The sequence below is a fragment of the Genypterus blacodes genome, unplaced genomic scaffold (assembly GCF_046128005.1).
Source record: "Genypterus blacodes isolate CSIRO-AG114 ecotype Tasmania unplaced genomic scaffold, CSIRO-AGI_Gbla_v1 ptg000072l_1, whole genome shotgun sequence".
Classification (NCBI taxonomy): Eukaryota; Metazoa; Chordata; class Actinopteri; order Ophidiiformes; family Ophidiidae; genus Genypterus; species Genypterus blacodes.
In genome coordinates this window covers 2,610,829-2,623,237 of record NW_027466882.1, presented here as the reverse complement: position 1 = coordinate 2,623,237, position 12,409 = coordinate 2,610,829, and the positions used below count along the sequence as shown (strand labels likewise).

The following is a 12,409-nucleotide window of genomic DNA, read 5'->3' as shown; positions in this document are numbered from 1 at the left end:
AAGGAATTAAAATAGTTTTGGAATGTTCTTGCAGTGTTTTCCTGTTTGGAAGAACATACACTGGATTGAGAGCCTGGGTGGAGCTTCTAAATCCCAACAGTTGTAGAAGCACTGACAGTAGGTTTTTTGTGGACCCTGCTCGACATGACGGCTTAATTCTGCAAATTCTGCATTCTGCCTTTGTGTTGTCACAATTGTTTTTTTCCAGCTGTCACTCATCTTTTCGCGTCTGTACCTATAGTACCTGTAGTAGACAGAGACCATCCTTTCATTCTGTCTCGTATTAAGTTGCAGATAAACTTAAAACGGCTCTCAGATGGGAGCCAGCTCCCAATCGTTCACCTAAAAGAGCCGGTCTTTGAGCCGGCTCCTTCGGGAATGACACATCACGCCCTGCTAGCAGCCGGAAAGTCCCGTGAAAAGTTACTGTGAACATCCGCGCCGCAAATGAGACACACACACATGAAAAAAGTATATTTGTTGCCTTTTATCAGGGCTATTTTCGGGGCGGTCATCGTCAAATGCGCTTGCTAGCTGAATGTTATGGTGTCATGTAACCAAACATGACAGCAGCGTCATTTGTTGGACTGACAGCTGTTTGGCTTATAATCGTTTGTGACAAAAGGGGGCAGGATGTCTGTTAAGAAAATTCTTCTCTTCAGGCACAGAGACTTTGGAACACTTGGGTTTGAACTTATTCCTTGCAGCAAGGAGCCAAGTCCGTTACAATGATACAGGTTATCAATGTAGTCTGGGTTGACTGATTTTTCAACAGCTCAAGTAGTAGTATTTATACAGGAGGTCACCTCCCCTGCGCGTGCCAGGACATTGTCTTGTTTACTGGCGATTCAGCAGGACTTTGTCCCTGTCATTCACAGTCTTTATCAGTTTGTCTATATCAACAGGAAACATCTTGGTGCACACTGTCTGAGTCAATCATAAGATTGTCTTTAGTCAGACTGCTTGTTTCCTCTTCACTTGACATCAGCATGCTCTTATCCCACAGTACAACTCAATCAGCATTTGAGATATCAATTAGATAGAAATTTAAACAGCTTTACCAAGTGACGTGGTATGTATTCTTTGAACCTTTCGCGAGCTACTCAGAAACGGGTGGCGAGCTACTGGTAGCTCTCGAGCGACCTGTTGGAGACCACTGTTTTACAGGGATGTCCCTGCTTATTTCATTAAGGCAATGCTAAGCCACATTCTGTATGTGTAACAGCCTACCCGCAGCCCACACCTTTTTCCGATATATGAACATTATTAAGTGGAAAACACGAGACCAGAGAGCCTGGACTGTTGAGCAGTGGTCTTATATCAAGCAAGAATGAAGAAAATATTCAGCTTTCAAGTTTAGAACAATTAGTGTCCTCAGTTCCAAAATGATTGCTGAGCATTGTTAATAGGAAATACTATGATGCAACACTGTGGTAAACATGCCCTTGTCCTAATGTTTTTGTCATTTGTTGCATGCATCCAATTTAGAATTCAGTTTAACTTTATTTATATAGCACCAGATCACAACAAAGGTTATCTCAAGGCACTTTACTTATAGAGCATTTAAAGAAATCAAACACTCCCCCATCAGTAAGCACTTGGCGAGAGCTGGAAGGAAAAACTCCTCTTTAACGGTAAGAAACCTCAAGCAGAACCAGCAGCCTGATGATAATGAATTAATCCAGCCTCGAGGTAACAAATGCGTGGACGTGGAAGTTTAATGATACATAAGCAAAAAAAGGCAGTCCTTGAAATTAGTTTTATGTGGAATTTTGTGTGGACATAACCTGATCAAAGATAACTCCTAGGTTCCTTACGGTGGCGCTGGAGGACAGGGTAATGTTATCCACAGTGGCTTTGTCATTAGATCATGCACTTCTAAAGTGTTTAAGGCCAAGCAGAATAACCCATCGCCACCCATTTCTTCGTAGCTTGCTAAAGGTTCAAAGAATACATAAGTTTGACAACACAACGCCACTTGGGATGTCGGTGAATTTGATTGGATAGAAATTTAAACAGGTTTAAAGCAGAATAACCCATCGCCACCCATTTCTTAGTAGCTTGCTAAAGGTTCAAAGAATACATAAGTTTGACAACACAACGCCACTTGGTAAACCTGTTTAAATTTCTATCCAATCAAATTCACAGACATCCCACCCCCTTCTGTCGTCACAAAATGATCATAAGCCAATCAGCTGTCAGTCTAGCTTCATTGACAGATAAAGTTCGGTATCATATGCATAGCAATGTAAGTTTATGGAGTGTTTCCAAATAATAAAGCCTAAAGGAACCAGATATAAAGTGAACAGTAATTGGCCTAAACACATTCCCCACATGAGCAAGCACTTGGCAACAGCAGCAAGGAAAAACTCCCCTTTAACGGGAAGAAACCTTAGGCAAAAGAGTACCTGAGAGTACCCTGTACATTTTCTCAGACCAGGTCCTCCCCAGAAAGTCTGCCAATTATCTGTAAAGCCCACATTGTTTTTTGGACACCACCTGGTCAGATTGGGGAGGGGCCCAGAGAAAACTAGTCTGTAAACTGTTTTTGCCAATGTGCACACCAACTCAATATTAGTTTTGGCGACCTCCGTGTCATTCAAGCCGGCTTGAGTAATAATCCTACCATGTTTACGCTTATCCTTAACCAGCAGTCACCTGCTCTGAGATTGAGTGTATATTTACAAAAAGCATGAAATTTAGGTCAGTTAAAACATTGATTATCTTGCATTTGTACTGTTATCAATTAACTATACATAAAAAGAGACGGGAATTAAAAATATTTTTTATATGTACTTTTCACGCTCTCAGCTTTTTTGGAATTGGGGTTTGTTTCGAAATTATTTGTTGGGCTTTGGAATTTGCTTTATAAATTTCTCCTTCTCTCTTAAAGCAAGACAAAGACAATTATTTTCATATATTCAGAGCACACAATAGTAAAGATTACTTGCATACTTCCATAATTTAAATAATAAGATGATTAATCAATTAGCAAAGTAATGGATGCTAACAGCCCAACCCAGAGCTCAAATCAGTTCCAAATAATATTCATTACAATCGTTTCGAGCTTTGATATTTAGGGCCAAATTTACTAGTTAACTAATGTGACACACTGGGGCACTGGTAAAATAAGAGAAAAGCAGCAACCCTAAAGTGTGTGTTTTGGGGTTAATGTATTTGCATTTCGTGGTGTTATGACGTTAAGCCACAACAAAATGGGTAGAGAGAGTGGAAATGTATGTATATGGGTAGCTGTAATTGATTCATCATGGCTGGTCACCTTTGCGGCAAAGGTACCAATTGTGTCTGTGATTTATTGTCTTTAAAAAGCAATTGTTAGCTATTTTGCAGACTTAGACTGTTGAAGTGGTAGCGGTTGTTATTCTTAATAGGAGACATCGTCAGCGTTGTGGAGTACATTTGCAAAAGGAGAGTGTTTCTGAATAGAATATCACTTTTTGGCATAACCTACAGCAGGGGTGGGGAACCTTTTTCCTATTGTGGGCCATTTTAAAGTTGTCATCAGCCCTCAGGGGCCATACTAAATTACCGAACGATAACACAGCGATTGAACACAAAACGCGCCCCGAAGTTTGCACAGCGATCTGACGGCCGAGTCGCGGGCAGGGCAGGCCGGATCGGGCAGGCCGAATCGTGGCCGGGTGGGCCAGATCGCCGGATCGGCTCGGAGGCCGGAGGTTCCCCACCCCTGACCTACAGGCTCCCAAGTCATGCCATACTCCAGTTACTGGATGAGCTTGCATATGATCTGGAGCCAACAACAAAGCAAAGCCATGCCATCCCTGCAGCGGCAAAACTTCTCTCCACGCTGCATTTCATGGATTCTGCCTCATTCTAGCGCAGGGTCACTAGACTAGCCGGGATCTCACTGTCTGTTATCAAATGCGCTGTCCCTGGTGCTGAAAGCTATTCTGTGTTGCGCTTTATCATCATATTTCCAAACCAAGAGGCAATTTTGTTATTGCTTTCCTGACAGTCGAGAGAAGCATCTTAAGTTGTGGCGCGGTGCGTTCAATTTGGTTGTGGCTGTGCGCATTTACCTGATCAGGGCTGAATTGTAATTTGCGTCATGCTTAGTAAATCTGGCTTTTAGAATGTTTAGGATGACTCCCCCAATCCTAAGAAACTGATGAAATTCTTGATTATGAGCATTACTTAAATTAAACATGTTTTTGTTCCACAGAGAACCAGAGGGCAGAAGAGGAAGAGATTGCCCATTTGTGAAGACAAAGAGGATAAAACGGAGGTTTGTCACTTGATTCTAGTACTATTAATTATATACTATTATTTCTACCATACATAGTGAACACACTCGCATTTTCTTAACAATAGTAGCTTAATGTCTTTCACTCTTGGCTTGCGCTTTCTCAGTAAATTTTGTAAACATTTTGTCACATATACATAGAGAGAGACAGAGAGAGAGAGAGAGTGAGTATATATGTGTGTATATATATCATGTATATGTTTATAAGTATCAAGTAATTGTTGTGTGGTATTTTATTGATTGATGGATCCTCTCATTATTTCATCTTCAACAGTGATAAATCCAAAAATCTTTAATCCAGAAAATTCACTTCTTGCATTGGCTGTAATGAACCCACTGGGATTTTTGAATTATATTCATGAAATATTGCAACATTGTGTTCTTTATCTTTTTACAAGTTAACATTTTATTTTTTCTACATCCAGATAACAAGAGCTCTTACAGCCCTTCTAATCAGCCATGTTTCCATAGGAACCAGCACCACGGGAGCGCAGGCAACGCCAGAGTGCAATGCAGAAGAAACCTAAAGGCGACGACACAAGCACTGAGTGTACAACCTGCAAAGGACCAGGTGACAACGAAACCCTTGTGAGGTGAGAAAATGCGTGCTGGGCTCAGTGATGGAACGGGCGTTGGTTTATTAGACATGCACTGTTTGTGTGAGTGTGACTGTCTCATGTGAGGCAGCCGTATCCTCCTGATGATTAAAGTTCAGTCTTCATTAGGCCCTCGCCGCCTTGGCTCTGCAGAGCGAGTGGGCTGAGAGTATCTTTTCCATAGGCCCCCTATATTGACCTGCCACATACATTTGCACAGTCCATTAAGGCACAATGAATAGCACAATTTATTCTGGGCCTTTTTCAGTATTTCATGTTTCAGGCATCCAGTAAACAGGATTTTTCTTGGACTTTGGAATTCTGTAGGAAAAAAAATCTAAATGAGAGCAGGCACCTTGTCAGCATGTTGTCATGTGATGAGTCTTTTTCACCCAAACCATCTCCGCTCTCATTAGATCCTGATTGAAGACAATTCCCTTCATTATCGTATATTGTCCTTCCATCAATTTTTAATCAATGTTATAACGTACATTTAGAACTCAAAATTAAGTTACAACACAATTGTAACATAATTGTAACATAGCAGCCATTTTTTAAATGCAACACGTTTTCATCATGGTTTTCCATAATGCCAACCGATATAAAGCTTATCCCACACAGATTTTAAGGAGAAAAACACTTAACAGAAAGAAATCGAACAGACGTAAATGTTATGGAGGGAAAATGTGAGAAAATAACTGTCATGCTGGAGTCAGTAAGTCAGTAATTCTAATTTGTTTTATTTGACCCTGCTAATCCTGTTTAAGGCTTAAATGTATCATTCCTGTTTTCAGAACTGAAGCAGTTTGAACAAACTTTGACTGTAGTTTTTCTTCTCATGCTACAAATGTATTAAGTTTTGCAATTATTTCTCAAAACAATTATTTTGTGACAGTAATACTCGGTTTCCATTTTTTTCGCTATGTATGGTTGCACTACTTAATACAGCAAAATGTACTAGAGTTCAAAGAAGAAACAAGGTGCAAAAACACATGTTTGAATTATTTAAATTTACATCTTCTCTATGTAATTTTAAACCGAAAAAGACACTGTTCCTGCAAGTGGGAAACCTGATTTAATGAAAGAATATCTGTGATTCATTTGTAGCAGCGTTTAAGTTATACGGGTTGCTGGTCAGGTGTGAGGCGTGCTGACCTGACTCTTTCTATCTTTGCATTGCACAGGTTGTGAGAGCCCAGGCAGCCACCTCGCCTCCCATAAAACCTTGGGACAGAGATGACCTTTGGCTTAGAGACAGAGAGTGGCAAATTGAGGCGTTTGAAGGCTGAGAGTTGGGTCAGACTGGAGAACAACACCTTCAACCCTCCTACAGCGACGTCTGATCCAAACTGGACCAACAACTGTCTAAATAAAATTGAGTGGGATTGTAAAAAATGTAAGATGTGGTATCTCAGTGCTCATGTGTTGTTTTGAGCCTACGTTTTGTTTATGTGTTGACTCGTACTTGCTTATAATCGCTTTTAGGAACATGGTTGATCGTCTGTCTGTTTTGATTGATTCTGGGCGGGAAAGTGTCTTTTATCTGTGTTGTGATCAAGATCTGTGGACTTTTGAAAGTGAAGTTCCGTATTTATTAAATAATTAGGTGAGTATATTCAACTGCTATTTGGGAAGAATTTAAGTTTATGAAATTTGATTAGAAGTGTACTTAGTATTGACTCAGTCGAAGGTTTCATCTATTGTCTAAGGATCAGTGTAAGATATTGATTCCTGTAGTTTTAATGTTAGATGAAAGCTTTCATTTTGCACCTCCAGTGGATTTCCAGTGAGTTTGATGGCTTATAACGTCTGGTGATCTGACAGGCACAGGCATCCTTACACTCTTTGAAAACAGTGCTATGAGCTTTGGCAATGAGTCTATTGACCCAGTCCTGACTACATTTTTTTCAGTCTTTCTTGGTGCTCATTTGTATATAACATACATATAAATTCTTTTAGATAAGCAAACGTTTTTTTCTCAATGGTACTAGGACAGTGCTGTGTTCTTTAGCTCTCCCATCAGAGTAGTCAGTGATTTTGATTGAAGCCAATTGCAACCGAATCACCGTGTTGCTATGATGTTATGTTGTGTTTCTTAGTTAAGTAAGGCTATGTATGTATTCAGAAAAGTTGTTATGTAGTCATTGTGTACAGAAGAAATGTTTGTGGTATATCAGGTATAGCAGTACAGTAATGCTACCATGAAGCATCTGAAGTAGAAACATAATAGTATAGTAAGCAGTGATAGAGCTCAAATTTCATATGTCTTCAGTGTCTTTAGGCCTTTCAGAGTCTTCCTTTCTTCATTCTATATCTTGAAGTGACAGTTAAACTGACACCAGAATGAAGCCCAGCGTACTCTCTATGTCCCTCATGACCCACAGTCAGGCTGTCAGAACAACAGCTGCCAGCTGGACTGTCTGGGTTAATGACAAGTGTCACATTCTGCCCTCATATGTCACTCTATTCCCTAACACAGGCCCTATATGCATGCATTTGGGAGCAGTCAAACCAGTGCAGTTTTCTGATTTTGTTTTGCTGGTTATGTGTCCAGAAAGAACACTATGCCGACTTTGTCTTTTTGGAGTGACTCGACTCCTGGGGGCTCTACTAAAAGGCAGCTTAACAGACCTTGGCCTTGTTTGCGTTAGCTGGCTCAACAAAATCTAAACACCGCAATCAGGCTTAATCGGTATCACTTGCTGGTAATCAACACGCTTTGTTAACACAGGCTTTTTTAATGTGGTGATGCACATGCTCCCATAAATATGGCCATGTCTGCAAAGACGACTTTATGGTAGAATTGTCACGTGCACTATATTTCACGTCAGAGGAGCAAAGAATTACATTAGCTTTGTTATTACAGCTATAAAGCTGTAATGAAAAAGCAAAAGCAACACCACTGCTGCAAATAATGCCAGAGAATTGTATATCGTGTAAATGCGTAAGTTAATTCATGTACCTTATTACTCAGTGCACTCTGAAATGCTTTCCTGAGCTAGTAAGGCTCAGCTAAGGCAGTATTTGAAATCTTTGTGCAATCACACCAAGGTTTGGTTGTGTGTGCGTGCGTGTGTATTGCCCTATTTTTTATGATTGTATGTAAAATGTATGTAGACATTCATGTCAAATGCACTTAAAATAAAGCTGGATTTGATTTGACCTAATTTACAAAACAGAAGTTGAACAGCCTGAGTTAAATACCTTAGAGTCTTAGACTAAGCATTATTCTCATTATCATTGTTGTAGTTGCAATCCCAGCAGCTCAAAATGGCCAGCAAACCAAGTAAGAAGTGTACAAAGAGAGTATGCCCTCCGCCAAGAATCCATAGCGTTGTTGAAAAATATTCTCAGGGAAACCACCTGGATTTGGCCAGTATCTAAATGTCCTTGCCCCACCCTACAGAGAGACCTGTAACCAAACCATATGTAAACAGGATCCTACAGGAACGGTGACAGTATTTTCCAAAGTAGTTCATCCGGTCATCTGCCGGTGCTTTATATTTCAGCCTGACTAAGCTGCAACATGAGCTATTTCATACAAGGCTTGCGGTGGAGTACAAATTAATGTGGCAACAGAAAACAAAAGTGAGGCAACTTTGTGGAGGATTTGAGCCTGAAGTTAGATACCTACCTTATCCCTTAGTCTCACTTCATAGTACTGCCCCCTGACCAGTCCTTTGATAACTACTCATACCCAGTGTTTGTCAGTTTTGCAATGCATGGAATCTATTTCCTCAGATCTGTATGTTCATTTCATGTAGAAAAGCTTTTGGAGGCTTCCAATGGTAGATATGTAGTGTGACTGTGTACAGTATTTATTTGAAATGGACACACATCCATGTGTTTGTTTTTGTGCCGACTTACTCAAAGAATAATTGATTATTGGTAAACTTGTACTGTGTATACTCTGAAACTCTTAATTTGTTATTTTGTTTTAAGAGAGTTTTTCTGATTATTGTGTATTGTATTACTATGACACTGTATGAAGTAAGAATGTGAATGTTGCTGCTGTTGTGTATGTGAAGTGTCTCAGCCTCTGACCCTGAGCTCTAATTAACCCGTTAAACGTTTTTCACCCCAGTGATAAATGGGTGGCAGTCATCAGTTGTTGTTGTAAAGGTAAAGCAGTTTGTTTGAGTGTCATGCACTCTGTCATTTGACAAGTGCCTAACTTCTAGCAAATACTGAACTGATCTGATGGATTTCCTCATGACTACAGTGAAGAAGTCCATCAGACCTGCCAGGCACTGTAATGTAAATTTCTGAAGGCAGAAGTGTACAGAGATTGGACAGCATGGCAGTGTCCTGATCATGAAGCTATGTAACTGATTGACCTAATGACAGCATGTTTGACAGCTACTGTCAATAACAATGTTGTCTGGCAGCAATAAAGCAGAGCCCCTCTCAGCCATCTTTCTCAGCGACAGAAGAAATGCTATGATTGATTTTGCATTTCTGACTCATTCTTTTAAACTTTTTTTTTTACACAGCTTTTGAACTGACTTCGAGTCTTCACATACTTTGAGTGATTTTCTTGCATTTTTATTTTTGTAAATTGCTTGCTTTTGTAAACATTTGTCAGCTTTGTTGGTGGTAAATGTTGCTTTTCTCAACATTCTCAACTTTTTTTTCTTACTGTCATGTTGTGAACAAATACAGTATATAGATAGAAAATTCTCAAGCAACTTTGTTCTGTCAACTCCTTCATTGTGTACACCCATTCATACAATTTACACTAATTTGAGAGATTTAACGATCTTATGAACAGCCAATGACCAATTAATGACCTACCTACAAACATCATCAACCTGAGTTCAAAGCTCTCATCGTCAGCTTCATTGTGAAAGCTAGATTCGTTTTCTGTCGTCCTGTCTACCCACTGGATTTGAATCGAAAGTTTGCATGTTCTCCCCTTGTCTCCATAGGTTTTCTCTGGGTGCTCTGGTTTTCTTCGCCATCATAAATTTGTTATGGATTCATTACTCATGGTAATGCCATTGACCATTGCACTCAGCTGTAGACCAATGACAATAAATGCTGTTTGTGATAACAAGGGCATCTGGTGAAGGCATGACCAAAAACGTTGCGATGTACAACTTGTCATTACAAGATGAAATGGGAGCTGCATTTTTGTTGTGGTCCTTCCCTAACCCTAACCTCAACTTAGAATTATGAAAGATGAAAACTGTGGGCCAAATCAGAGATCCACCATATCACCTCACCCTTTCATCAATTTCCTTTATTTTGGCTGCGTGTGTTGTGAGACGTCCGGGCTTACTGTACATGTGACTTGGTCACTCAGGTCACACACAAATTCAGTTTGCGCAAATGCTTTGACAGATGCCAGAAATATATTCATGGCTTTCAGAGACGTCATCACATGTAATGTTCGTAAAGCTACAGAATAATAAAAAAATGCTTGAAACCAATTTTTCTAAAAGGGTGAGGTATGAGATATGCTTGTGGGAAAAAATCCTAACCGTAACAAGAAGGCAATAATGGATAGAACGTTCTTAGACATCATTACAAACCGTTTGAGCGGACATGCAGGTGTTACTATTTTATTCGTAACTATTTGCTTCTTCAGTGTGCTTCAAAATCAACCAGGCTGAAACATTTTAACATGATCTCATATGAAGGTGACATCTTAAATGTCCACATTATTTTGTTTGCAGATATCAGACCTAATGGTAGAGATCTTATCTTATCTCTGAAGTATTGCATGATTTATTCACAAACATACTGATACAAACTGGTTGCTGAAGTCTGTGGTTACATCATAAATTGTTTTAAAAAGCATTCTGGGACTGTCGATATTGGTGTTAATGCACAGAATGTCTGGTTGAACATATACAATGGTGGACATGTAGTTTTGCTTGTGTTTCTATTGGTGTTCGGCAATCCTGCAATCTATTTTGAGTTTAGTCATTTCATTTTTCAATGGAACTAATAGTATATAGTAATAGTAGAAATAATACAAAAAGATTGTACACTGAATTTGTGTCTATATTATATCACAAAATCTAATGTGCGTTGTCACATCTTAGTCAGCGCATTAACAGGTTTTATAAAGCCATACAGTCGATTGAATATCACTTCCTCTGATATCTGCCTGATTATAAAAAAATGATCGTAATGTAATGTAATTATCAGGGTAGGTTAAAATCACAATTTCAAATAATGTCATATTTTGCATAAAGAAACTGAAACATAACAGAGAGATCTGTTAAAAAGCTGGATGGGCACTGCTTAGGGGTTCTGTAAATTGTTGCAGCCAAGAAAGAAAAGTCACAATTTAGCATGATGGCACTATATCTGAAGGTTTCATATTCGTGTTTATCAGTTTCATTACATCACCGGTATGTATACTTTATTCATATATGGTTTTGATCAGTACAACACAGTGGGTGTCGGTGTGTATCAGTCCACCTTTCCCATAGTCCAAATTTGGGACAATTAAAATAACACAGTTATTGCAGTCTAACAGGTGTGGACATCATCATCTGAATGTGGTGCAGCTCTGAATACACTTCTGACGTATCTGATTCAATTCATTTACCAGCTCAGAATATAGCTCCATCCAAGGCTGCCATGTTTTTGGAAATAATATTAGTCTGTTAATGTTTTTGAACATTAGACACTATTCCAGAGCTCCCCAGAGATTTGTAAGTTGTAGAAAATCGGAAATAGATTTATTATTGCCAAGTAAGATTTCACTTAAAAGGAATTGTCTTGCGTGCCCCTCTTACACACACACTTTAACAGAGAGGTCAGCGCAGGGCAGCCATGATCCGGCTGCCCGTGGAGCAGTGTTGGGGGTTCAGTGCCTTGCCCAAGGAGGCAAACTGGCAACTCTCCAGCTGCCAGTCCACATTCTTGGTCCATACAGGACTTGAACCGGCGACCCTCCGGTTCCCATGCTGAGTCCCTATGAACTGAGCTACCACCAAAAGGATGAGGTATAACATATAGAGCAACAGTAAATCTACAGTGAAAAACATACATTGTTATATACAGAAAGTGTAACTGAATGGGTCGGACTGCAGAGATAAATATAGTATGAACCAAATGTGCAATATACAAAATGTGCAAAAAATTAGATGTGCAAGTTACAAGGTACAAATGTGCAAGTACCAACTGTTCTGATGGATACATGGATACATTTGTGACTTTGAACCAATTCCGTATCCACCCTACTTACTTGATTGGCCGCTTTCATTTTCCTCTCTTCCCAAACATGAAAAATACTTTTAGCTGGAGTAATTCGAAGAAGAGGTATTACGTAAATGTTACTCACCTGTGTTATGTAGCCCAACAAGAGAGAGAGAGATCATATATTGGATGGTTAGAAAAAGGTTGATGACATTTTAGGTAAATAGTGTTTTCATAGGTTGTTGAAGACAAAAGAGAAATACATGTTTTTAGTTGCTGCATATTTCATTGGACGCTGACAAGGGAGTCATTCATTCACTGTATTCAACAGTGATGTATTTGTATACCGTTATAGTAACATTTGTTGAAATCT

General features: G+C 39.4%; 1 protein-coding gene across 3 annotated transcripts in view; it reads left to right on the top strand.

The window, feature by feature from the left end:
- phf14 (PHD finger protein 14) overlaps positions 1–10,824 on the top strand; it is a 68,814-nt gene extending 57,990 nt beyond the window's left edge. Inside the window, exons 15-17 of one of the 3 annotated variants that reach the window (XM_076157246.1) lie at positions 4,205–4,267; positions 4,757–4,878; positions 6,066–10,824. In XM_076157246.1, the coding sequence (XP_076013361.1) occupies positions 4,205–4,267; positions 4,757–4,878; positions 6,066–6,072 (192 nt within the window). In that variant the 3' untranslated portion in view covers positions 6,073–10,824. Of the gene's footprint in view, positions 1–4,204; positions 4,268–4,756; positions 4,879–6,065 lie in introns of those variants that run through there. The other 2 variants (XM_076157245.1, XR_012964088.1) reach the window with 2 other exon arrangements.
- The last annotated feature ends 1,585 nt before the right edge of the window (positions 10,825–12,409 follow it).